Raw genomic sequence first — 27214 nt, forward strand, 5'->3', positions numbered from 1 at the left:
GATTTTAATGTAAATATATATATTCAGCGATTTTCCCTCAATATTGATTTTACACAAAGCACTTGATTGCTATTTCTCCAACACAGAGTTGCATTTGTATATAGCTACGTGATCCCATAAAACATTTAATGAAGTTGGATATCATGAGTGCCTCCCTTGTGTTTCTGAGTTATGGTATCTCTTAATTAACACACTATATTAGATATGCTACGATTTTCCGCCACTCTCATTGGCTGATACATTGTCACGTGGAGGGAGATATTTAGCATATCGACTCGATGTTTCCATTTTTAGAAAGCATATCAACTCAATGTTTCCATTTTTAGAAACACCGAGTCAATATTCCATATTGTGACGTCACACCCGAGTCGACATTCCTATTGTGACGTCACTGTCAAGTCGATATTGCGAGTATGACGTCACAATATCCCGATGTCGAGTTCTTCGGGAAGATGTAGTCGAGCCATTCTCCACGCATTTCAATATTACTCAGCACGAAGCAAACATAATAATACGTGACAGATTTAACGGATTGTCCGAGAACCATTAATGTCATCATTAGAGTCATAATCTCATTGGATTTCAAATACAATGAAAATCAATCGGATCATACTTACCTAGCTAGATAGGTTTAATTACATATAGAGTGAAATGTTCGGTCGGTACTACTACTCCACACTAACAAGTTTGTTTGGAATACATGCGTTCGAGATAAGAGGTTAAATTGTATTTTTTGTCCATTCGCTGTTTTGCATTCAAACTTCCCATTAATAAAGTCATACAATTTCAGTCAGAATGTGTTATTCCTTGCTTTTATCAAGCATCTTATTAAACAACTACCATATAAGAAGAAATCAGTTTGTAGAGAATTTTGTTGTTTTGTGGTTGCTTTAGAACTATAAAAATGGCAACAGTAAAAAGAACCGGAGTTTGTTTGATGCAATACATTTTTGATATTATAAGCACTTACAACAAATGTTCTACGTTTGAACTAATTTGTCAGCTTTTAAATTTCAGAAGACATTATCCGAGAACATTGTGTATAGTATAGTGTTAATTAGAATACCATAGTATTTCGTAGCCGGCGAGGTTGTATGATCGTTGTATTGCTGTATTTAACATAATGCAAAATAAATCTGCGTAATACACAACGTAATAATATCGTGAATTAAGTATGGAGGTTTCAGGCAATGGTATATTTGTTTTTGTATTCAATTTCACTTTTCAAACAGTTTTTTTTACAAAAAGTCAATGGGATAAGCTAGCAGGCATTGCCTATATATAAATATATCTTCACTCCCTTCTGTATTTAGGTCAAGCGGTTACAGAAAGTGACATTTGAGGTCCAGTACCGAAATCCTGTCCATCGTCTGTCTAACGTCAGTATAGGACATGGCAGTAGACCGCAGCCCAGCAAGGTGTTTCTGAGAGGGCAGCTTAAGTTTATGGAGGACTGGAATATGATGGTGTTTCTGTGCACTCCTCTGTAAGTTGTTTTATTTTCTTCTCCGTCCCATTTTACCACCTCTACTAAAGCATTCAAAATATTATTATACCCATCTATTTATGCTCATCGTAAACTCCATAAATTCGTAATTTCCAGGTACATAGGATATGACTCAACCAAGATACAACATCATAATGGGGATAAATTAACCTACTTGAGTAATAATTTATTTTCGGTGAAAATAAAGGTTAATTTTTTTCGAATCTTTGAAAGTGCAAGTACATTGATTTATTTGATATTGGGTGTATTATAAACTAGCATGTTTGCGCTGAAAGCCATAACTTTAATTAAGTCTTTCACAATGACCTCATTATACAGTCATCATTCAAGATATTTGCATTTTAGAATAAAGCGAAACCTTCAAATTCGTTAGTTTTGAAGGCAGAGTGTTAAAGGTATTATAAAAATGAAGCTGTGGTATAGGCATCCTCGATACTCAAGGAGTTCCGATCACATACGATCTCTACACCTCTGGACTATCTCATATTAAAACTGAAAGCAGCTCAGGGGAACAAATGTGAACAAATCACAGGCCTGCAAAAATTCTTTGAACATTATAGAGAGAGCGACGTTCTACTTCAAAGCCACACAGTCAACCGCAGTGTACCGTTATACGGCTCTTTTGATGTGTCAAAGTACTAAATTACCTGTTCTGTTCTGTTACCTTCAGTTTTACTATGAGATAGTCCAGGGGTGTAGAGATCGTAGGTCATCAGAACCCCTGGAGTATCGAGGATGTGGTGTAGGGAGCTACAAGTACAATGAATACGACAATAAGTTGAAAAGATACATTTGGTAATTTCTAACCATTTACAAGTGCACTTTATGCTACCCTTATTGCTATAAATAGCGGATGGTGTAATAACATACACTGTAATTTGATCTGCAGTGGAGATTTAAACTTCATTAGTGTTTGGATATAATTGAGATAAATTGATAGGTCAGAATAGCATTTACAGACAAACAGAACTGACATACAGTGTGAGGAACCCCTGCTTTGGAATCATGTAGCACATTTAAGTGTCACCGGGCAAAGTTAAATCTTTTATCTAGGTCAAATAAGTAAATCTTCATATAACCGTTCCATTTAAATGCGTATAGGATCATTTTATTGTTAAATACGGCATCGGAATCAATTTAACATAAACATTAATAATCTTTTCAGTTAATATTACAAGTCTAGGTTATATGACTCTTTTCGGATGTTGTTGTCCTTGGCAACTGCATTCTTCAACTATTGTTTGCTCAAGGCAGTGTAACATGTACGTGTACCAAAATAATTCATTATGATTTTCAAATATATTGCGACTTTCGATCTACTTAAAGCAAAGACTATAATCCTTGCATTTTCAACAATGGATAATTTTATATTATAGAATTGTTTTGATTTAAAAAAAGCGTTAATAAAATAATGAGTTGACTATATTTCTTTTGTATAACTTTCACTTTTCCATTTTTCAAGATTAAATCTTCTTCATGTGTCTAATATTAAAATACATCAATGATAAAAAGTCATTTGTTGTCTCTATATATACAATAATTCATTTACAATGAGTGAAATGACAGATTTTGTCGGATGATGTAAAACTTCATGTAGCACCCCACTTGTCACACCTATTATGTTAGGCAAAAGTCACATCCATCTAGAGAATCTGTTCTGTCATTTTTTTCCAATTTCAATTAAAATATATTAACATTCAGTGTTTTCTTTTTTCCAGTATAAGTGGCCTTACTGACTTAGAGAAGATGGGTCTATACATTAGTGACCTCAACTTGTTTGACAACAGTCGGCAGATGGTAATGACGGGATGGCAGCATTCATCAGTACTCGAGGACAGTATAGAACAGGTGAGTCCCCCTCAGATGATCAAGGTCAATCTAACGGTAAGGTCACATACATTTAGGCAAAGACTTAGCTCGGGTTAATATCTCCTTCACTTCGAATAATCTATACAAGATCATGGAGGGTTTCAGTAGTATGAAGACCTCATTTGAATTTTGTTCACAGGAATACTAGAATAATAAGATGTTTGTCAGTAAGTATGGAATGAAGACAGCTCTTTTAAGAGGTACCATTTCTCAATAGTTGTATTCATTTACTAGCAATCGTAACAGGAAGTAATTAAAGTAAATAAGAAGATATATTAATAAAGAGTTAATGCAGTATTTATGACAGGAATAGTGAGAGGGCGTTTAGGAATTATGTATGTTGTTCAATACTCATTGTTTTAACATCTAACAATAAAATATTCTGAAATAGAAATATACAAATATTTACATGAACTTTACAGCAGGTGAAACAGAGTGGGAAGATTTCCAAAACGATGAGAGAACTGGACCAATGGCAGCAGAATAGTACCATGCTCTTGTACAACATGATACCAGAGACAGTCGCTAAGGACCTAAAGAGGGGTGTCGACCCTATCAAAACGTGCCAGGTACATACATAACAGTAGTCCAAGAGGGGTGTCGACCCTATCAAAACGTGCCAGGTAAATATTACAGGGGTCCAAGAGGGGTGTCGACCCTATCAAAACGTGCCAGGTACATAAATAACAGTGGTCCAAGAGGGGTGTCGACCCTATCAAAACGTGCCAGGTACATAAATAACAGTGGTCCAAGAGGGGTGTCGACCCTATCAAAACGTGCCAGGTACATAAATAACAGTGGTCCAAGAGGGGTGTCGACCCTATCAAAACGTGCCAGGTACATAAATAACAGTGGTCCAAGAGGGGTGCCGACCCTATCAAAACGTGTCACGTAAATATTACAGGGGTCCAAGAGGGGTGTCGACCCTATCAAAACGTGACAGGTACATAAATAACAGTGGTCCAAGAGGGGTTGCCGACCCTATCAAAACGTGTCACGTAAATATTACAGGGGTCCAAGAGGGGTGTCGACCCTATCAAAACGTGACAGGTAATTATTACAGGGGTCCAAGAGGGGTGTCGACCCTATCAAAACGTGCCAGGTAAATATTACAGGGGTCCAAGAGGGGTGTCGACCCTATCAAAACGTGTCAGGTACATAAATAACAGTGGTCCAAGAGGGGTTGCCGACCCTATCAAAACGTGTCACGTAAATACTACAGGGGTCCAAGAGGGGTGTCGACCCTATCAAAACGTGACAGGTAAATATTACAGGGGTCCGAGTGGGGTGTCGACCCTATCAAAACGTGTCACGTAAATATTACAGGGGTCCAAGAGGGGTGTCGACACCATCAAAACATGTCACGTAAATATTACAGGGGTCCATGAGGTGTGTCGACCCTATCAAAACGTGTCACGTAAATATTACAGTGGTCCAAGAGGGGTGTCGACTCTATCAAAACATGTCACGTAAATATTACAGGGGTCCAAGTGGGGTGTCGACCCTATCAAAACGTGCCAGGTAAATATCACAGGGATCCAAGAGGGTTGTCGACCCTATCAAAACATGTCACGTGGATATTACAGTGGTCCAAAAGGGGTGTCGACCATATCAAAACGTGTCACGTAAATATAACAGTGGTCCAAGAGGGGTGTCGACCTTATCAAAACGTGCCAGGTAAATATTACAGTGGTCCAAGAGGGGTCTCGACCCTATCAAAACGTGTCACGTAAATATTACAGGGGTCCAAGAGGGGTGTCGACCCTATCAAAACGTGCCAGGTAAATATAACAGGGGTCCAAGATGGGTGTCGACCCTATCAAAACGTGTCACGTAAATATTACAGGGGTCCAAGAAGGGTGTCGACCATATCAAAACGTGCCAGGTAAATATAACAGGGGTCCAAGATGGGTGTCGACTCTATCAAAACGTGACAAGTAAAATGTTACAGGGGTCCAAGTGGGGTGTCGACCCTATCAAAACGTGACAGGTAAATATCACAGGGGTCCAAGTGAGGGGTCGACCTTATCAAAACGTGACAGGTAAATATCACAGGGGTCCAAGAGGGGTGTCGACCCTATCAAAACGTGTCGCGTAAATATTACAGGGGTCCAAGTGGGGTGTTGACCCTATCAATACGTGACAGGTCAATATTACAGGGGTCCAAGTGGGGTGTCGACCCTATCAAAACGTGACAGGTAAATATTACAGTGGTCCAAGAGGTCCAAAGGATCAATGATTACAAGAATTTAATTGTACATGATTAGCGTGGTTTATGGGATGTTTAGTACTTTCTTGCTTGTCTTGTCAGATAAAGAAAAAGCAATAGTATATAACAAAGGCCAAATAGTTACAAGAATTTAATTTGTATGGTTATCATGGTTTACGATTTAATACTTCTAACTTCTTGTAATAAAGAAACAACGCAATAGTACGCAGAAAGCCATGATGAACAATTACCTAGGCAACTTCAAAAGGAAACCCTCGTCGATACACAAACATGGAAACGTGTAAAATATGGTATGACGTAAAACTTAGAGATATGTATTGATGGGCCGCCCAGACTACAATGTACTAAAGATAAATTAATTATTATTCATTGTTTGCAGGCGTTTGATGAGGTGACTATCTTATTTAGTTACCTAGTTGATTTTAGTCTGATATGTTGCCGCGGAACACCTATGCAGATCGTCCAATGTATCAACAACATCTTCACAGTGTTTGATGACATAGTTGACAAACATGGTTGTTTTAAGGTAATTATGCTGCTTCTAATTGTTTCAGAGAATCCGTAAAGAATTTGCTTTAAACAGGAATATGTAATTACAATGATTAAACAAATGTAAAGAACATCATCTATAACTTCATGGGAATGTGATTTGAATGACGATGAGATATAGGCAGTTTTTAGTTACCCAGGTATTTTAGTATTCAAACATACATTTTTTGTATTTATTTTTTCAGGTCGAGACATTGGGGGATGCTGTTTATATGGTGGCAGGCGGTGTCCCTGACAGAAATCCCAAGCATGCCAACCAAGTTGCAGGACTTGCTCTAGATTTACTCCGAATCTCAAGTCGACTTCACGACCCTACTACCGGAAAACATCTCCAGTTCCGACTAGGCATGCATACGGGGGGCGTGGTGGGAGGAGTGATCGGACGTCGGATGCCGCAATACTGTCTTTTCGGGGACACTGTGAATACCGCCGCACGAATGCAATCCCACAGCGAGGCAAGTTAGGGAGTAGCAGGGATACATTTGTCTATAGGAAAGGATGAAAATACTTCTTTTAATCCGTTTATTGTCACACGCGATTATAATTAACATTCAGGTTTTTACTGGGAAATTGATATCGTTTAAATTATATTAGCAAATATGCTTTAAAGCCACCTAAGTTTTAACCACGTGCACGTTATACTTAGTCACAGCAGATATCATTTGGTCTATAAATTGTAACTTATGTATTATAATTGTTCTAGCTGAAAGATTATTTTAAATTGTCACAGAGATTTTTTTCCATCATTGTCAATGTCGTTTATACAAATAATAAATTCATCACTTCAGAAAGAAATGTCGAATTCTAAAGTCTTTTTATTTAATGTTGTAGCCGGATAAAATCCACTTGAGTGAACAGTGTCATCAACATTTGGTAGGGAGCAGTTTCATAATGGTCTCGCGGGGAACAATCAATGTTAAGGTGAGCCTCACGTATACTATCAATTAATCGTCAGTAACGAAGATACTGTTGTAGATAATGTCCGAAATTAGGGAAAATTGTTTTAAATCATAATTATAAATGTGTTACCTGGACAAATTGTAATACAGAATTAAGTAGTTGAATCATCAATTAAGTTATTCGTTCAAATGCGTTTTTCTTTATGTCATTTTTTTATGAATTAACATACAGAATGTAAATTACAAGCTGTCAGTAATAGGAATGAACATCACTACAAAAATAAGATGGACTTGATGATCCATCACATTATAATACTCTTAGGCAGGATTACGACAAAGTAAGTGCATGGCATTGGTTTAAGCTTATCTATGTATTGCAAACATTTTAATGGTTACACATTTATTCTACTCATTCATACTTCTATCAGAAGTTTAATACATTGAAGTAAAATCAAATCCTTCATTTCTTTGGTTTTTTATTTCATTGGAATAAATGATCACAACATAGGAGACAAATTAAAAAGAAATAATAAAACAATACAAAATCATTTAAATCCGAATATAACTGTATTTATATGTCAAACAAAAATCTTGATTGATAACATTATTACAGGTACTTACATTATATATGACCATTTATACAGTCCTTACATTGATAGGTTTCCTACACGTAATTTGTCCCCCAAATTTAGCCCAAATTTGGATCTCTTATCGAATTATGTTTGAGTTAAGTCCATTTATATATCTTTTTCTCTCGGTTTATGAGTTATTTCCCTTTACCCAGAACTCAGATGTTAACTTACAAGTACTAAAGTATCGCTATTTGAGTTATGTCCCTTACACAGGTTCCATTCTGACCACTCTACAGTATAAGCTGTGAGGTATGGTCATATTGTTACGTTTACAATGAGTCAAGTATATAATTTTACAATTACATGGTATGAGTTTTGCCCTTTATGCCTGCTTTGTGCATGCCAATAATAATGATAATAAAAAATAAGAGTGGAGTGTTATATTCAAGGCTTCTAATCTTACTATATTACATCACGTGTATCATATATCCTAATATCTTGTTCTACATATCGCTTTAAAAATCTGTCCGGGCACATGTTCCTTAGCCCAGCCTGATAATCCCATGTTATACGCTCACTAGATATGACCCTGAATTCCGATAACAAAATCATCTTATCAGTATGAGTCGTGCCACTTAATTTAGCAATTATTATATGGTAATCATTCTTTTTTTATTCCCGATTGAGTCTCCTTATTTAGCTATAGGTTGAACCAAGTATAAATAGCGTTTTGTATAACTACGCATTAGTCCTGTTTAATTATCACAGAAAGGGTTGACACAAATTAAAATATGTCATTGAAAAATAATAATTTGTTTTTTCTTGGATAATTAGAATGTATTCTGACACAAAACGCTGTCTGACGCCTCCAGTTAAAAAGATGGCTATGTCTTTTTTGACTCTTTCTGAATTCAGTTTTCAGTTTACCCATCCGTTCCGATATCGTCCTCAAAGGTATCATCCAAAGGATCCTCAAAAGTTTCCTCATATTCCTCTTCCTCGTCCTCCCCTACAACCTCGTCATTCTCCTCAAGCTCTTCTACTCCTACTTCTGGAGGTGGTGTTTGGGGCTCTGTTTGCGTCTCCTCTTGGTTATCAAGAAGCTCCCGTTCTATCTTGAGGGCGAGTGTTGGTTTTATCTTGATTTCAACTTTTCGTAAAGAATAGTTATAGAGCCACTTCCAATGAAACCATATAATTCCCTTGATGATTCCATCTGGCGTAATCGTTTTGTTTCCGCCGGGAATATACAGACCATTGAGAGAGGAGTAGCCGCAATTCCTGTACCACCAACCAGCGCCATCTTTCGCAGCACAGTTGAGGAACCATTTATCATTGTCTCTGTCAATCGTGGTGAATTTCATGTCATTATGGTAGTTAAGGGAATCACCTGCTGTCCCGCGGTAATTTGCAATGTTTAGTTGAAAGCCAGTCTGTTCTGAAGACACGAAAAATATGCCATACTCGGCGTACGCCTCATCATTTTCCCAACCAAACATGTCGATCCTCATTGTGTAGTTATAGTGTGTTGTCATCTGGTACAGGTTTTCATTTCCTATCCAGTACTCAGAATTAGCGTTTCCGAATCCGAAAGTGTAGTCGTTCCAAATCCGTGTGAAGTTGACGCTGCCGTCCATACGTCGCTGGATGACAGTCCAGCCGCCATTGTCCGTTTCCATATCACACCAAACATTGACGATCCGACCCAGTGGCATCTTCACCGAGTAAACCCCACTTACAGTTATACCATTCATCAGGAGTTCATGGCAATCTGCAAATAAAGTTTTCCTTTATAAATTATCAATACTTCTACACAAATTGACAATGGCATTGAATTTGATGTTAGTGTCAGTTGGATTGTTCTTGTCATTAAATTCATCTGTGAGGCTTCCTCTTTCGATTTCAAGGTGTTACATCCAGTTACTAGTTTACCGTATAACTGGGGATGATGTTTTCGCCAATTTGATATTCAAAATATTGGGAAATAATTAAATGATTTTTGCGATAAAAGTCCAGATCACGAAAATTAAAAACCGTTAAAATTTAATTTCCTTGAATTTAGTTAAAATCTGGAAGTTTTGGTCTGTGTAACTAACCGATACGGTATTCAATTTTATGAACATCATTCGTTATCCTTGAAAAGTATGACCTTACGCTGGAAAACATACGTACCTGCAAGGGCACATAGCTCTGTAATATACAAATACAGAATACATGTTAACATTATATTATATCGATATGGAAAACTAAATCCTACCTCTGATAAGCGGAACACCTTTTAGTGCTGGCGAAAATTTTAGTGGCTTCTCTCTGCCTTCTTCCTTCGTTTTTTTGAGTTTTGAAATTCTTTTGCTAAGCTTATCGATTCTCCTGTAAATAAAAATGGCCCAATATTTACATCCAGAATCGTAGAGAATGCACACTGTTCTTCAGATAACAAGGAAGACAAGAGTCCTTGCATTCATCAAATACAAGATTATTCTCTGTTGTTCTTTCCAATGTAACCTTGATTCAAACTTTATATTTTGCCCTAAATTACATCTTCAATATCGTTAGTTTATCTTAATTAATCAGGATACACTAACGAAAGAGTGAACTGCAGTCTAAGGCTATTTTCATTGTGTTAATTGAGTCTAGGTTCAGAAATGTCCCTAGTTGATCGTATGATGAATTCATCTGTATGTTAGTTGTTTGTCTGTGACGTAATCTGTATGTTAGTTGTTGGTATGTGACGTCATCTGTATGTTAGTTGATCTTATGATGACGTCATCTGTATGTTAGGTGTTAGTATGTGACATCATTTGCATGTTAGTTGTTGGTATGTGACGTCATCTGTATGTTAGTTGATCGTATGATTGCATGATATGTATGTAGTTGTTCAAAGGATGACGACATCTGTATTTTAGTGTAGTTTCGTATTAATTCGTAATATATAAGAAAGTTTTCCGTTTGATTACGTCATCTGTATGTTAGTTGTTCGTAAGGTGATGATATCTGTATTTCAAAGTTGTTGGTATGATGACGTTTAAGATTTTTTTTTTTATTTCTTATTTAAAACTGAATGAAAAAAGTCTAAAAATATGTTATGTTGACAGACGTTACCGTACAAGGTCGTGGAGGAGACCCTCTCTCGAGTTTTTGTCTTCCTCAAAGTCTCGTTGTAATTTTTCCAGGATCATACACTGGTGTTCATTCTGCAGTTCTCTACTGAGGGCTCGGTAGTCCATGGATGTGCAGATACTGCCATCGTATTGTGACGTCACCAGTCCACACAGTGTCCACAGCACAACTACCACTAATGACCCCATGGCACTAAAACATTTTTAGGCATTTCTGCAATACATTGGTTAACAGACAAATATGAGTGAAATATTTACTTTTTTATTTCGCTCCGCCTCAATGAAACTACAAAATGTAGTAAACTCTGATCACCCACTTTCTTAATGAATAGTATGGCTCACGTGCTAGCCAATGTTTGGCGTAAAAATAAATTGTGGTCAATACAAACACAAAAATTGCAACGTAACGATTAGTACAATTGATAGTTTGGATATTAAATGTATTTATCTTGTTACATAACTTCATAATGAGGTAGTGTCTTGTTATACAAATCCATCACTAAGTAGTGTCTTGTTATACAAATCCATTTTGAGGTAGCGTATTAATTGTTATACAAATCCATCATTAGAAAGCTTCATTAGAAAGCTTCTTGTAATATACATCCATGACAATTGGGTGGCTTGTCATATAAATCCATCTAGAGTAGTGTCTTGTTATATAATTCATCATGAGGTAGTGTCTTGTTATAGAATCCATAATGTGGTAGTGTCTTGTTATACAAATCCATCATGAGGTAGCGTCTTGTAATATATATCCATCACAATTGGGCGCCTTGTCATATAAATCCATCTAGAGTAGTGTCTTGTTATATAATCCATCAAGAGGAAGTGTCTTGTTATATAAATTCATCACAAGGTAGTGTCTTGTTATATAATCCATCACGAGGAAGTGTCTTGTTATATAATCCATCATGAGGTAGTGTCTTGTTATAGAATCCATCACGAGGAAGTGTCTTGTTATACAAATCCATCATGAGGTAGCGTCTTGTTATATAAATCCAACATGAGGTATTGTCTTGTTATATAAATCCATCATGAGGTAATGTCTTGTTATATAAATCAACCATGAGGTAGTGTCTTGTTATATAATCCATCAAGAGGTAGTGTCTTGTTATATAAATCAACCACGAGGTAGTGTCTTGTTATATAAATCAACCACGAGGTAGTGTCTTGTTATATAAATCAACCACGAGGTAGTGTCTTGTTATATAAATCCATCATGAGGTAATGTTTTGTTATATAAATCAACCATGAGGTAATGTCTTGTTATATAAATCAACCATGAGGCAGTGTCGTGTTATATAATTTATCACGAGGTAGTGTCTTGTTATACAAATCAACCACGAGGAAGTGTCTTGTTACATAAATCCATCACGAGGTAGTGTCTTGTTAAACAAATCCATCACGAGATAGCGTTTTGTTATATAATCCATCACGAGGTAGTGTCTTGTTATATAAATCAACCATGAGGTAGTGTCTTGTTATATAATCCATCACGAGGTAGTGTCTTGTTATATAAATCAACCATGAGGTAGTGTCTTGTTATATAATCCATCATGAGGTAGTGTCTTGTTACATAATCCATCACGAGGTAGTGTCTTGTTATATAAATCCATCATGAGGTAGTGTTATATAAATCCACCACGAAGTAGTGTCTTGTTCTATAAAACCATCATGTGGTAGTGTCTTGTCATATAAATTCATCACGAAGTAGTGTCTAATTATAGAAATCCATCACTAGGTAGTGTCTTGTTATATAACCCATCACGAACTAGTGTCTTATAAGATAAATCAATTTCGATGTAGTGTCTTGTTACATAAATCCATAATGAGGTAGTGTCTTGTCATATAAATTCATCACGAAGTAGTGTCTAATTATACAAATCCATCACTAGGTAGTGTCTTGTTATATAAAGCCATCATGTGGTAGTGTCTTGTCTTATAAATTCATCACTAGATAGTGTCTTGTTATATAATCCATCACTATGGAGTGATTTGTTTTTCTTAAATCAATATTAACCTGATAACCATCAAATGTTGATCATAAACAGTTTAATTTTCTTGTTTATTTTCTTAAATAAATATTAATCTGATAACCATCAAATGTTGATCATAAACAGTTTAATTTTCTTGTTTATTTTCTTTAATCAATATTTGCCTCAAAACCATCAAATGTTGATCATAAACAGTTTAATTTTCTTGTTTATTTTCTTAAATCAATATTAACCTTATAACCGTCAAATGTTGATCATAAACAGTTTAATTTTCTTGTTTATTTTCTTTAATCAATATTTGCCTCAAAACCATCAAATGTTGATCATAAACAGTTTAATTTTCTTGTTTATTTTCTTAAATCAATATTAACCTTATAACCGTCAAATGTTGATCATAAACAGTTTAATTTTCTTGTTTATTTTCTTAAATCAATATTAACCTGATAACCATGAAATGTTGTACTATTTTGCCAAACTTAAACAAATTATACCAAAACGTTGTTTTTGTAGCGTATGCGGTTTCTAAAAAATAATAATGTAAACAATCAGGGGCCGCGTCGGCCGAATAAATAAGTTGCCGAAGGACATTACCACTAGTCCTTCACCTATGGGCTACAAGTTCATAACCTACGGAGGACAGTTACCTTAAACTGGTCGTACACTTTAGGACGGTGTTTTTCTCTTGACAACCCTTAATTAAGTGACCTTTCTATTTATAGGACATTAAAATATCAAATCTAGCATTAATTTGCCGGTTTCTAACCTTTTACAAATTACGTGGTGTTTAAATAAGTCTTCAGTGATTGGTCGTATTTATAAAATAATTTCGATTTTGAAGTTTCGTAATTAAGTAAGTAGTCTACACTTTTACACTTTTAGATGAATTGCTACGTAATTTTGCATCTTTATGAATTAGTTTTAGAACAATTGTTTTAAAGTTTTGCTCCGTATAATACTAAGTACTGCTATCGATGAAAAACATGCAGCAAAAAAACATTCGATGCGTCATTTAAATTTGATGCTAATTTAGATATCCACTCACCTTATTTTGGAATGTTTAGTTACTTAGACGTCCCGTAGGTCCCAGTCCATTGTCACAATAACATGGTCCCTAGCTTACACATTGTTCACAGATACAAATTACACCAAAGTCTGTTATTACACTATAGGAGGTCCTAGATAGGGCACTTTACATCATTTAGAACCTTAACATGTTAGTGCTAACAATGCCACGACGATGTATTCCTGAATTACAAATTGGGAACTTGTACAGATCTGTAACATGTCAGTTCATTTCTGTAGCAGGATAAAACATTTAAAAGCAATATACATGACGTATTTTTGAAAGTTTCCCCTTAATGGACCCCAAAGAATTTTTCTTAGGTCTCCAGTGAAATTCTATATCCGTTTTGACCACCAATGCACCACCAATGTTGCCGAGTCAATTAATGATTTTATTAGATAAACATGTGTTTTAGATATATACGTGTTCTGTAGTTCCTACACTGTCTCGCACACACACTATAAATTACACGACTTTCCTTTATCGTCAGCTGTTTGGAGGTTTTCGGTCCTCCCTGCTGGGCTATGTTATGAGAGCGTAAAGGCTGCTAATGTTGATATAAGATACCCAGTCAACTTGTTGCTATTTTTTTTGTATTTCAATTACAGACTTGGTAAACAAGGCCATTTGATCATCAAGCTTGGTTACATGTGTCGGGAAATCTCATTTTCACTTTCATTTGTTTGATATCATATTATTAAATTATTTTGGTGAAACATTCATGTTACGATAATTATAACGTCGTGTTCTTTGATAAAACTTTGGACGAATCTTTGCGAAAAAAACACAACAGAACTAGCCACGCCAAACTAACTAAACATTGTGAAATCATGTCATTGCAGTAGCAGTTAAATATATCCAGGTTGTTTGGGAAAGACGAAAGAGATGGAAAGCTTCAGACGTTATGCTTGTAATAGACTTATACATCACGTGAAAGCAGTGCATTTCTGTGACGTCATAGTGTGACCTTTGAGGCGAGCACTGTCATGACCTTAAAAACGTTGACCTTAAATTCTGTATAAAATAAGATATTTGTGGCTACTTTCTGATATGATTTGGAGCTTCTAACGTATGTGGTCAATACTATTAGTGATTGATCTATGGGACACCGATTCCAATAATGTGTAAAATGAAATCGTTCTTTTTATTTTAATGGTTTAATTCAGTATTCACTGAAACAAGTTACATGTACTTCAAAAGGAATATTTTATGTAAAAATAATTCATTTTGATGATGATATGGTATTATTTGAATATGTAATCACTGATACTTTCTAAAAGAATAGTTTTCTTAATTTAATACTTGCATTTTGCATTGTCATCAACGTTTGCAATACGACATGCATTTATTTTGATAATTACATGCTTTAAAAGGTAATTGAAACTTCCCCGATTAAAAAGCTCTACATTGTTTGCGCATACTAAATTCTAACAAACAACAGGCAATGCCTAAATCAACATGTGCATCCAAATGAACATGCATCCTTACTGTGGATTTATTACCTATGACCTTCTACATGGCCTTTTACTTTACATCCCAGCAAAAGCTACCGCTTTATATTTAATTAAAGATATAACTGAACAAAATGATGTAGTTGATGAAATGCAAACCTTGTCAATGAAAAATAATTACCTTATCTTTCTACTTTACATTATTTGTGACATACAATTAGGCAATGTTTGAATAAAGAATTGAGTCCCCATCTGCTTCATCCTCGTTACTCGAGGGAATACTACCACTAACATTCTATCAAACTGAAGGAAAAAGAAAACACATGTGATTTGATCTTTTGATGTACACTGTGGTTGATTTACCATGTAGCTGTGAAACTGGGCGACGCTCTGTCTGTTATCTTCACCGGAAGTCTCTGCAGGCCTGTGATTGGTCAGTTTTTGTCTCGGGAACTGCCTCCAGTTTTACTATGAGATAGTCCAGGAATTGATTTGACGTCAGTGATAACCCCTCGTGTATCGAGGGTGCATATGTTTTGTCTGTAAATCATTCTCTAATATACATGCAAGTATAGATCTATATGGTGTTGGAAGTGATGAACGAATTGTAATTGTCCAATTTATGTTACAGGGTAAAGGCGACATGGAGACATACTGGTTAGTCGGAGAAACAAAACAAACGAAGGAGGAAGGATAAAAACAACAATATGGTACGAAGGAGGAAGGATAAAAACAACAATATGGTACGAAGGATGAAGGATAAATACAACAATATGGTACGAAGGAGGAAGGATAAAAACAACAATCTGGTACGAAGGAGGAAGGATAAAAACAACAATCTGGTACGAAGGAGGAAGGATAAAAACAATAATATGGTACGAAGGAGGAAGGATAAAAACAATAATATGGTACGAAGGATGAAGGATAAAAACAACAATATGGTACGAAGGAGGAAGGATAAATACAACAATATGGTACGAAGGAGGAAGGATAAAAACAACAATCTGGTACGAAGGAGGAAGGATAAAAACAATAATATGGTACGAAGGAGGAAGGATAAAAACAATAATATGGTACGAAGGATGAAGGATAAAAACAACAATATGGTACGAAGGAGGAAGGATAAATACAACAATATGGTACGAAGGAGGAAGGATAAAAACAACAATATGGTACGAAGGAGGAAGGATAAAAACAACAATATGGTACGAAGGAGGAAGGATAAAAACAATAATATGGTACGAAGGAGGAAGGATAAAAACAACAATATGGTACGAAGGAGGAAGGATAAAAACAATAATATGGTACGAAGGAGGAAGGATAAAAACAACAATATGGTACGAAGGAGGAAGGATAAAAACAACAATATGGTACGAAGGAGGAAGGATAAAAACAACAATATGGTATGAAGGGTGAAGGATAAAAACAACAATATGGTATGAAGGATGAAGGATAAAAACAATAATATGGTACGAAGGAGGAAGGATAAAAACAACAATCTGGTACGAAGGATGAAGGATAAAAACAACAATATGGTACGAAGGAGGAAGGATAAAAACAACAATATGGTACGAAGGAGGAAGGATAAAAACAACAATATGGTACGAAGGAGGAAGGATAAAAACAACAATATGGTACGAAGGAGGAAGGATAAAAACAATAATATGGTACGAAGGAGGAAGGATAAAAACAATAATATGGTACGAAGGAGGAAGGATAAAAACAACAAATGGTACGAAGGAGAAGGATAAAAAACAACAATATGGTACGAAGGAGGAAGGATAAAAACAACAATATGGTACGAAGGAGGAAGGATAAAAACAATAATATGGTACGAAGGAGGAAGAAAAAATATGGTGGAAGATAAAAACAATAATATGGTACGAAGGAGGAAGGATAAAAACAACAATATGGTACGAAGGAGGAAGGATAAAAACAATAATATGGTACGAAGGAGGAAGGATAAAAACAACAATATGGTACGAAGGAGGAAGGATAAAAACAACAATATGGTACGAAGGAGGAAGGATAAAAACAACAATATGGTACGAAGGAGGAAGGATAAAAACAACAATATGGTACGAAGGAGGAAGGATAAAAACAATAATATGGTACGAAGGAGGAAGGATAAAAACAATAATATGGTACGAAGGAGGAAGGATAAAAACAACAATATGGTACGAAGGAGGAAGGATAAAAACAACAATATGGTACGAAGGAGGAAGGATAAAAACAACAATATGGTACGAAGGAGGAAGGATAAAAACAATAATATGGTACGAAGGAGGAAGGATAAAAACAACAATATGGTACGAAGGAGGAAGGATAAAAACAACAATATGGTACGAAGGAGGAAGGATAAAAACAACAATATGGTACGAAGGAGGAAGGATAAAAACAACAATATGGTACGAAGGAGGAAGGATAAAACAACAATATGGTACGAAGGAGGAAGGATAAAAACAACAATATGGTACGAAGGAGGAAGGATAAAAACAACAATATGGTACGAAGGAGGAAGGATAAAACAACAATATGGTACGAAGGAGGAAGGATAAAAACAACAATATGGTACGAAGGAGGAAGGATAAAAACAACAATATGGTACGAAGGAGGAAGGATAAAAACAACAATATGGTACGAAGGAGGAAGGATAAAAACAACAATATGGTACGAAGGAGGAAGGATAAAAACAACAATATGGTACGAAGGAGGAAGGATAAAAACAACAATATGGTACGAAGGAGGAAGGATAAAAACAACAATATGGTACGAAGGAGGAAGGATAAAAACAACAATATGGTACGAAGGAGGAAGGATAAAAACAACAATATGGTACGAAGGAGGAAGGATAAAAACAACAATATGGTACGAAGGAGGAAGGAAAAAAAACAACAATATGGTACGAAGGAGGAAGGATAAAAACAACAATATGGTACGAAGGAGGAAGGGATAAAAACAACAATATGGTACGAAGGAGGAAGGATAAAAACAACAAATGGTACGAAGGAGGAAGGATAAATACAACAATATGGTACGAAGGAGGAAGGATAAAAACAACAATATGGTACGAAGGAGGAAGGATAAAAACAACAATATGGTACGAAGGAGGAAGGATAAAAACAACAATATGGTACGAAGGAGGAAGGATAAAAACAACAATATGGTACGAAGGAGGAAGGATAAAAACAACAATATGGTACGAAGGAGGAAGGATAAAAACAACAATATGGTACGAAGGAGGAAGGATAAAAACAACAATATGGTACGAAGGAGGAAGGATAAAAACAACAATATGGTACGAAGGAGGAAGGATAAAAACAACAATATGGTACGAAGGAGGAAGGATAAAAACAACAATATGGTACGAAGGAGGAAGGATAAAAACAACAATATGGTACGAAGGAGGAAGGATAAAAACAACAATATGGTACGAAGGAGGAAGGATAAAAACAACAATATGGTACGAAGGAGGAAGGATAAAAACAACAATATGGTACGAAGGAGGAAGGATAAAAACAACAATATGGTACGAAGGAGGAAGGAAAAGGATAAAAACAACAATATGGTACGAAGGAGGAAGGAAGGTAAAAACAACAATATGGTACGAAGGAGGAAGGATAAAAACAACAATATGGTACGAAGGAGGAAGGATAAAAACAACAATATGGTACGAAGGAGGAAGGATAAAAACAACAATATGGTACGAAGGAGGAAGGATAAAAACAACAATATGGTACGAAGGAGGAAGGATAAAAACAACAATATGGTACGAAGGAGGAAGGATAAAAACAACAATATGGTACGAAGGAGGAAGGATAAAAACAACAATATGGTACGAAGGAGGAAGGATAAAAACAACAATATGGTACGAAGGAGGAAGGATAAAAACAACAATATGGTACGATATGGTACGAAGGGAAGGATAAAAACAACAATATGGTACGAAGGAGGAAGGATAAAAACAACAATATGGTACGAAGGAGGAAGGATAAAAAAACAACAATATGGTACGAAGGAGGAAGGATAAAAACAACAATATGGTACGAAGGAGGAAGGATAAAAACAACAATATGGTACGAAGGAGGAAGGATAAAAACAACAATATGGTACGAAGGAGGAAGGATAAATACAACAATATGGTACGAAGGAGGAAGGATAAAAACAACAATATGGTACGAAGAGGAGGAAGGATAAAAACAACAATATGGTACGAAGGAGGAAGGATAAAAACAACAATATGGTACGAAGGAGGAAGGATAAAAACAACAATATGGTACGAAGGAGGAAGGATAAAAACAACAATATGGTACGAAGGAGGAAGGATAAAAACAACAATATGGTACGAAGGAGGAAGGATAAAAACAACAATATGGTACGAAGGAGGAAGGATAAAAACAACAATATGGTACGAAGGAGGAAGGATAAAAACAACAATATGGTAGAAGGAGGAAGGATAAAAACAACAATATGGTACGAAGGAGGAAGGATAAAAACAACAATATGGTACGAAGGAGAAGGATAAAAACAACAATATGGTACGAAGGAGGAAGGATAAAAACAACAATATGGTACGAAGGAGGAAGGATAAAAACAACAATATGGTACGAAGGAGGAAGGATAAAAACAACAATATGGTACGAAGGATGAAGGATAAAAACAACAATATGGTACGAAGGATGAAGGATAAAAACAACAATATGGTACGAAGGAGGAAGGATAAAAACAACAATATGGTACGAAGGAGGAAGGATAAAAACAACAATATGGTACGAAGGATGAAGGATAAAAACAACAATATGGTACGAAGGAGGAAGGATAAATACAACAATATGGTACGAAGGAGGAAGGATAAAAACAACAATATGGTACGAAGGAGGAAGGATAAATACAACAATATGGTACGAAGGAGGAAGGATAAAAACAACAATATGGTACGAAGGAGGAAGGATAAAAACAACAATATGGTATGAAGGACGATGAAGGAGGAAGGATAAAAACAACAATATGGTACGAAGGAGGAAGGATAAAAACAACAATATGGTACGAAGGAGGAAGGATAAAAACAACAATATGGTACGAAGGAGGAAGGATAAAAACAACAATATGGTACGAAGGAGGAAGGATAAAAACAACAATATGGTATGAAGGAGGAAGGATAAAAACAACAATATGGTACGAAGGAGGAAGGATAAATACAACAATATGGTACGAAGGAGGAAGGATAAAAACAACAATATGGTACGAAGGAGGAAGGATAAAAACAACAATATGGTACGAAGGAGGAAGGATAAAAACAACAATATGGTACGAAGGAGGAAGGATAAAAACAACAATATGGTACGAAGGAGGAAGGATAAAATACAACAATATGGTACGAAGGAGGAAGGATAAAAACAACAATATGGTACGAAGGATGAAGGATAAAAACAACAATATGGTACGAAGGAGGAAGGATAAAAACAACAATATGGTACGAAGGAGGAAGGATAAAAACAACAATATGGTATGAAGGATGAAGGGTAAATACAACAATATGGTATGAAGGAGGAAGGATAAATACAACAATATGGTACGAAGGAGGAAGGATAAAAACAATAATATGGTACGAAGGAGGAAGGATAAAAACAACAATATGGTACGAAGGAGGAAGGAAAAATACAACAATATGGTACGAAGGAGGAAGGATAAAAACAACAATATGGTACGAAGGAGGAAGGATAAAAACAACAATATGGTACGAAGGAGGAAGGATAAAAACAACAATATGGTACGAAGGAGGAAGGATAAAAACAACAATATGGTACGAAGGAGGAAGGATAAAAACAACAATATGGTACGAAGGAGGAAGGATAAAAACAACAATATGGTACGAAGGAGGAAGGATAAAAACAACAATATGGTACGAAGGAGGAAGGATAAAAACAACAATATGGTACGAAGGAGGAAGGATAAAAACAACAATATGGTACGAAGGAGGAAGGATAAAAACAACAATATGGTACGAAGGAGGAAGGATAAAAACAACAATATGGTACGAAGGAGGAAGGATAAAAACAACAATATGGTACGAAGGAGGAAGGATAAAAACAACAATATGGTACGAAGGAGGAAGGATAAAAACAACAATATGGTACGAAGGAGGAAGGATAAAAACAACAATATGGTACGAAGGAGGAAGGATAAAAACAACAATATGGTACGAAGGAGGAAGGATAAAAACAACAATATGGTACGAAGGAGGAAGGATAAAAACAACAATATGGTATGAAGGAGGAAGGATAAAAACAACAATATGGTACGAAGGAGGAAGGATAAAAACAACAATATGGTACGAAGGAGGAAGGATAAAAACAACAATATGGTACGAAGGAGAAGGATAAAAACAAAATATGGTACGAAGGAGGAAGGATAAAAACAACAATATGGTACGAAGGAGGAAGGATAAAAACAACAATATGGTACGAAGGAGGAAGGATAAAAACAACAATATGGTACGAAGGATGAAGGATAAAAACAACAATATGGTACGAAGGAGGAAGGATAAAAACAACAATATGGTACGAAGGAGGAAGGATAAAAACAACAATATGGTACGAAGGAGGAAGGATAAAAACAACAATATGGTACGAAGGAGGAAGGATAAAAACAACAATATGGTACGAAGGAGGAAGGATAAAAACAACAATATGGTACGAAGGAGGAAGGATAAAAACAATAATATGGTACGAAGGAGGAAGGATAAAAACAACAATATGGTACGAAGGAGGAAGGATAAATACAACAATATGGTACGAAGGAGGAAGGATAAAAACAACAATATGGTACGAAGGAGGAAGGATAAAACAACAATATGGTAGAAGGAGGAAGGATAAAACAACAATATGGTACGAAGGAGGAAGGATAAAAACAACAATATGGTACGAAGGAAGGATGAAGGATAAAAACAACAATATGGTACGAAGGAGGAAGGATAAAAACAACAATATGGTACGAAGGAGGAAGGATAAAAACAACAATATGGTATGAAGGATGAAGGATAAATACAACAATATGGTACGAAGGAGGAAGGATAAAAACAACAATATGGTACGAAGGAGGAAGGATAAAAACAACAATATGGTACGAAGGAGGAAGGATAAATACAACAATATGGTACGAAGGAGGAAGGATAAATCCAACAATATGGTACGAAGGAGGAAGGGATAAATACAACAATATGGTACGAAGGAGGAAGGATAAAAACAACAATATGGTACGAAGGATGAAGGATAAAAACAACAATATGGTACGAAGGAGGAAGGATAAAAACAACAATATGGTACGAAGGAGGAAGGATAAAAACAACAATATGGTACGAAGGAGGAAGGATAAAAACAACAATATGGTACGAAGGAGGAAGGATAAAAACAACAATATGGTACGAAGGAGGAAGGATAAAAACAACAATATGGTACGAAGGAGGAAGGATAAATACAACAATATGGTACGAAGGAGGAAGGATAAAAACAACAATATGGTACGAAGGAGGAAGGATAAAAACAACAATATGGTACGAAGGAGGAAGGATAAAAACAACAATATGGTACGAAGGAGGAAGGATAAAAACAACAATATGGTACGAAGGAGGAAGGATAAAAACAACAATATGGTACGAAGGAGGAAGGATAAGATACAAAATATGGTACAACAAATATGGTACGAAGGAGGAAGGATAAAAACAACAATATGGTACGAAGGAGGAAGGATAAAAACAACAATATGGTACGAAGGAGGAAGGATAAAAACAAACAATATGGTACGAAGGAGGAAGGATAAAAACAACAATATGGTACGAAGGAGGAAGGATAAAAACAATAATATGGTACGAAGGAGGAAGGATAAAAACAACAATATGGTACGAAGGAGGAAGGATAAAAACAACAATATGGTACGAAGGAGGAAGGATAAAAACAACAATATGGTACGAAGGAGGAAGGATAAAAACAACAATATGGTACGAAGGAGGAAGGATAAAAACAACAATATGGTACGAAGGAGGAAGGATAAAAACAACAATATGGTACGAAGGAGGAAGGATAAAAACAACAATATGGTACGAAGGAGGAAGGATAAAAACAACAATATGGTACGAAGGAGGAAGGATAAAAACAATAATATGGTACGAAGGAGGAAGGATAAAAACAACAATATGGTATGAAGGAGGAAGGATAAAAACAACAATATGGTACGAAGGAGGAAGGATAAATACAACAATATGGTACGAAGGATGAAGGATAAAAACAACAATATGGTACGAAGGATGAAGATAAGCAAAATACTTTTGTGCGAGGAATGATGACAATGTTAAGTCACATAAGTGAGAAAAGAAAAGAAGGCACTGCCTGTTGTTTGATCCCATTTCAATTTATTTGAAATAAAATTTTGTTGAAATAAATCACATATCCAGATAGGCAAGAGCAAGAAACAAAATAATGGTTATAAGTAAGTATGTACAATGAAGACATAAAAAAGTGACCTATGAAATACCCACAACAGGTGAAAAAATATCATGATTACAACTAATGATGATCATTAACAAGGGAAGATGTGACGTTCTTGGAATTTTAGTGAGAGAAAGTAATGATTATGTGATAGACCACGTCCATTGTTGGAGCAAAGTCATAATGGCATGACAGTTCATAATCATTGCTAGGAGAACAGGGTTACATTTTCGCCAAGCATATCCAGAAATGGGACAGAACAATATCAGAAACTAACACCATTCACACTTTGTTTGTTTGTTTGTTTGATTAATTAACGTCCTATTAACGTCCTATTAACAGCCTTTCACACAGCAATTTACATAAACCGTCTGAACTGTGTAGGTCTACTTCCGGAATGTAGAAATTATTTACAGCAATTGATGAGTCATATTATAGGCAATGTGATCATGTGTGTTTATACAAGGGTATTTATAGATACATGTATATTGACGAGGTCTGACAAACCCAGAAATCTTCCTGGTAACCATCGTAGTAGAATTACATTAATAATTACCTGTCTTCATGTGCATTATTTAAACATACCATTTGTTCCAAATTGTTATTTTTTATATAAAGTTACATTTTCTAGATTTCGTGTTTGTTATTTTGTTGGAATTAATACCAGAATTATATAATATCATCTTCGACAAAACAAGCCTATCTGTCCGAAGAAAAAGAATTGTCCGGAAAACTCCTTCAACTACTGGATCGATTTTAATGAACCATTGTGCAGTATTGCTGGGGACCATGTGTAGATGTGCATGCAGTTTTTTGTTTGTGCGATTTGTTTTGTTTTTGTTGTCATGGTAAACAGATCAATATACACAGGTTTATTTTGTCCGGATATTTCCTCTTACACTACTGGCTCATTTTCAATTTAACTAGGCAGTATAGTTTTGGGCCATGTATAGATGTGCATGCAGATTTTCATTAATTTTGATTGCCATGGTAACCAGGTAACTAAACACAGGTTTGTCCAAACAACTTCTTCTAAACTTCTGGCAGTAATGTTTGGGACCATGTGCAGACATACATGCATGCTGTTTTACTTTTTGAAATTTTGTTGCCATGGTAACCAGGTTACTTTACACAGGTTTGAAAATTTGTCCGGTATTGGTAGGTGTAATACGTAATGCTAAATCCATATATACACGGAAATTGTGTGGAACTTTAGAAAATAGTTCTCATTGAAAGAGTTGGTGGAAAACGCTAAATAAATTGTTATTCACCTCAAAAAACTAGTAACATACCACCTCTGGAAACTGATACTTTGATAATAACTGATGATACTGAGAAATCTAATGCTTTTGATGATTTCTTCTGACTCAACGCTTCAGTTGACGATTCGAATACTATTCTCCCTTCGTCTACCAATAACGAACTTTGCTTACTAATTTACATATTGAGAGAGTCGATATAAAAACTGTCCTATCCGATCTTGATTGTTCCTGATCTTATTAATCCAAGACTCCTTAAGGAAGCCGCTGACTAATAGAATCTTACATGGGTCTGTGAAGTGGACAGGGATATCTCAACCCGAGTGAAAGCTTTTGGCCGGTCAACCCGAGGCTTGCCGAGGGTTGACGGCCAAAATCTTTCACTCGGGTTGAGATATATCCCTGTCCACTGCACAGACCCATATTTGATTCTTTTTCTCTCATACTAAGTAGAAAAAATGATGAGATTCCACTTGGTTTTTTCATCGCGCCATTATCGCAGGAACGTCGTTACGCGTCAAAATTGATGACGTCATCTACAATGCGCGGCGCACCCCCCTATGTAAGATAGAGTTATCTTTTCCCTAGCAACCGCGGGATACCCCTGTGAAGTATGGGAGAAATTCTTAGTTATTCTCTGCAGACTACCTTTAACACTTCTATGAATTCTTCCATCTTTCTAACTGTCTGGAAATATGCCAATGTCACACATGTCTTTAAAAAGGCAATCCTTCCTCTCTAAACAACTATAGACCAATATAACTAATATCTTTTGTCAGGATTTAGGGCTGGTGACTCAACTACAAACCAACTTCTCTCTATCACTCATGATATATGTTCAGCGCCGGATAAAGGTGAGGAAATTAGACTAGTCTTTTGTGATATCAGTCGACAGAGTATGGCACTCGGGACTTATCTTTAAAATAAGGCATTGGATGTAATTTATTATCGTGGTTCAGAAGCTATTTAAGTGATAGAAGTCAGAGAGTTGTCATAAATAGTGAGGCCTCTGATTGGAAGGATAGCAAGGCTGGATTCCCTCAGGGCTAAATATTGGGCCATTTGGTTTTTGTTCCTAAAGCCGTGCAAAATAACATCTCGAACCGTCGAAGTAACGCTTCCATGGAAGCGTGCAATATAACTTCGAACTGTGCAATATTTTATTGAACCGTCGGGATAATAGTTGAAAATATGATATTTCCTCATATATTGATTGGTGTAAACAAATTATGTAACAAATTATTTTATAAAACGAGTCTTGAGGTTTTGATTATTCCTAGCATTGGCGAGCAAAAATTAAAACCTTCCAGATGAGTTTCATATTATCTCATATGAAATGAACACAAATTTAAGATAGAATGTACTTTTAATCATATTACTACAATAAACTAAATCTCACGTCAATATATATCGCGAAAATGAAAATTGCTTTAAATCATAATACACTAGTGACATATGCAACATTATTACACGGTCGAAATCACTGGATATCAGGCGGATTATGTGATAGAATCTGATATGAAATGGACACTCATTTAAGATAATATACATGTATCTATAATACGACTTCCGTGTTTTCCCATCCAATAAAGTCATCATTGATAGCCCACTACCATTTCGGAACAAAATTTAAAAGTATCTTAAAAAAATCGCTAACATAAGAAATTACATATCGATGGCCTAAGATGGGGTAACAACACTAAATATATGCAAGATTTCCTGCGTAATATGTGATAATTGTCGAGATTCATTTCGCTGTTTTGCCGTCTGGCTCAGTGAAACAATTACCGCGCGGTATTTTAGGCCTAAGGCGGGAAACTTAAGACGACATGTGTTATGAAAATTAACATTTTATTAATTTTAATTAAAGATTTTAGAAGATGATTATGAGTGTATATTAACGGTTAATACCTTTTGCTACTCTACAAAATTATCGATCTCGTTTTACATTCCCATTTTAAAAAATAAAAGCCGTTTCGGAAAGGTAGTGGGCCTTTAACGATACTTAGTTCCACGCGTGGGAAACGAATTTTTTCACTACGATTTTTACTACGAAACACTATTGTGACGTCGAAGGTAATGTTTGTTTGATTAATTAACGTCCTATTAACAGTTAGGGTCATGTAAGGACGGCCTCCCATGTATGCGCTGTGTTGCGTGTATGTTGTGCGAGGTGCGTGTTTTGGGAGACTGCGGTATATTCACGTTGTGTCTTCTTG

The 27214-nt window shown here is 35.8% G+C and overlaps 2 protein-coding genes across 7 annotated transcripts in view; one reads left to right on the forward strand and one right to left on the reverse strand.

Moving 5' to 3' along the window:
* LOC138329231 (soluble guanylate cyclase 88E-like) overlaps window positions 1–16021 on the forward strand; it is a 317936-nt gene extending 301915 nt beyond the window's left edge. For all 5 annotated transcript variants that reach the window (XM_069276061.1, XM_069276060.1, XM_069276059.1 and 2 more), the window contains 7 exons: window positions 1314–1486; window positions 3226–3355; window positions 3799–3945; window positions 5986–6132; window positions 6341–6610; window positions 6987–7076; window positions 15885–16021. In XM_069276061.1, coding sequence (XP_069132162.1) covers window positions 1314–1486; window positions 3226–3355; window positions 3799–3945; window positions 5986–6132; window positions 6341–6610; window positions 6987–7076; window positions 15885–15950 — 1023 coding nt within the window. In that variant the 3' untranslated portion in view covers window positions 15951–16021. The remainder of the gene's footprint in view (window positions 1–1313; window positions 1487–3225; window positions 3356–3798; window positions 3946–5985; window positions 6133–6340; window positions 6611–6986; window positions 7077–15884) is intronic.
* On the reverse strand, window positions 7513–14271 carry LOC138329232 (microfibril-associated glycoprotein 4-like). Of its 2 annotated transcripts, none has more exons than XM_069276066.1 (4): window positions 13782–14271; window positions 10729–10959; window positions 9884–9996; window positions 7513–9397 (listed from the first exon to the last, which is right to left on the reverse strand). In XM_069276066.1, the coding sequence occupies exons 2-4, from the start codon at window positions 10932–10934 to the stop codon at window positions 8550–8552; spliced, it is 1167 nt and encodes a 388-aa protein (XP_069132167.1). In that variant the 5' UTR covers window positions 10935–10959; window positions 13782–14271; the 3' UTR covers window positions 7513–8549. The 2 variants fall into 2 exon arrangements, with proteins under 2 accessions (XP_069132167.1, XP_069132166.1); XM_069276065.1 differs by having other exon boundaries at window positions 10729–10938; window positions 13782–14265.
* Window positions 16022–27214: the final 11193 nt, after the last annotated feature.

Source organism: Argopecten irradians, chromosome 8 (genome assembly GCF_041381155.1).
Source record: "Argopecten irradians isolate NY chromosome 8, Ai_NY, whole genome shotgun sequence".
Taxonomy (NCBI): Eukaryota; Metazoa; Mollusca; class Bivalvia; order Pectinida; family Pectinidae; genus Argopecten; species Argopecten irradians.

Coding starts and splice junctions, on each gene's coding strand:
- LOC138329232 (XM_069276066.1), bottom strand. CDS start 10,934: ATGGGGTCATTAGTGGTAGTTGTGCTGTGGACACTGTGTGGACTGGTG. Junction 9,997..10,728: donor CTCCTCCACGACCTTGTACG/GTAACGTCTGTC, acceptor TTTTATTTACAG/GAGAATCGATAAGCTTAGCA. Junction 9,398..9,883: donor AGGTGTTCCGCTTATCAGAG/GTAGGATTTAGT, acceptor CTTTATTTGCAG/ATTGCCATGAACTCCTGATG.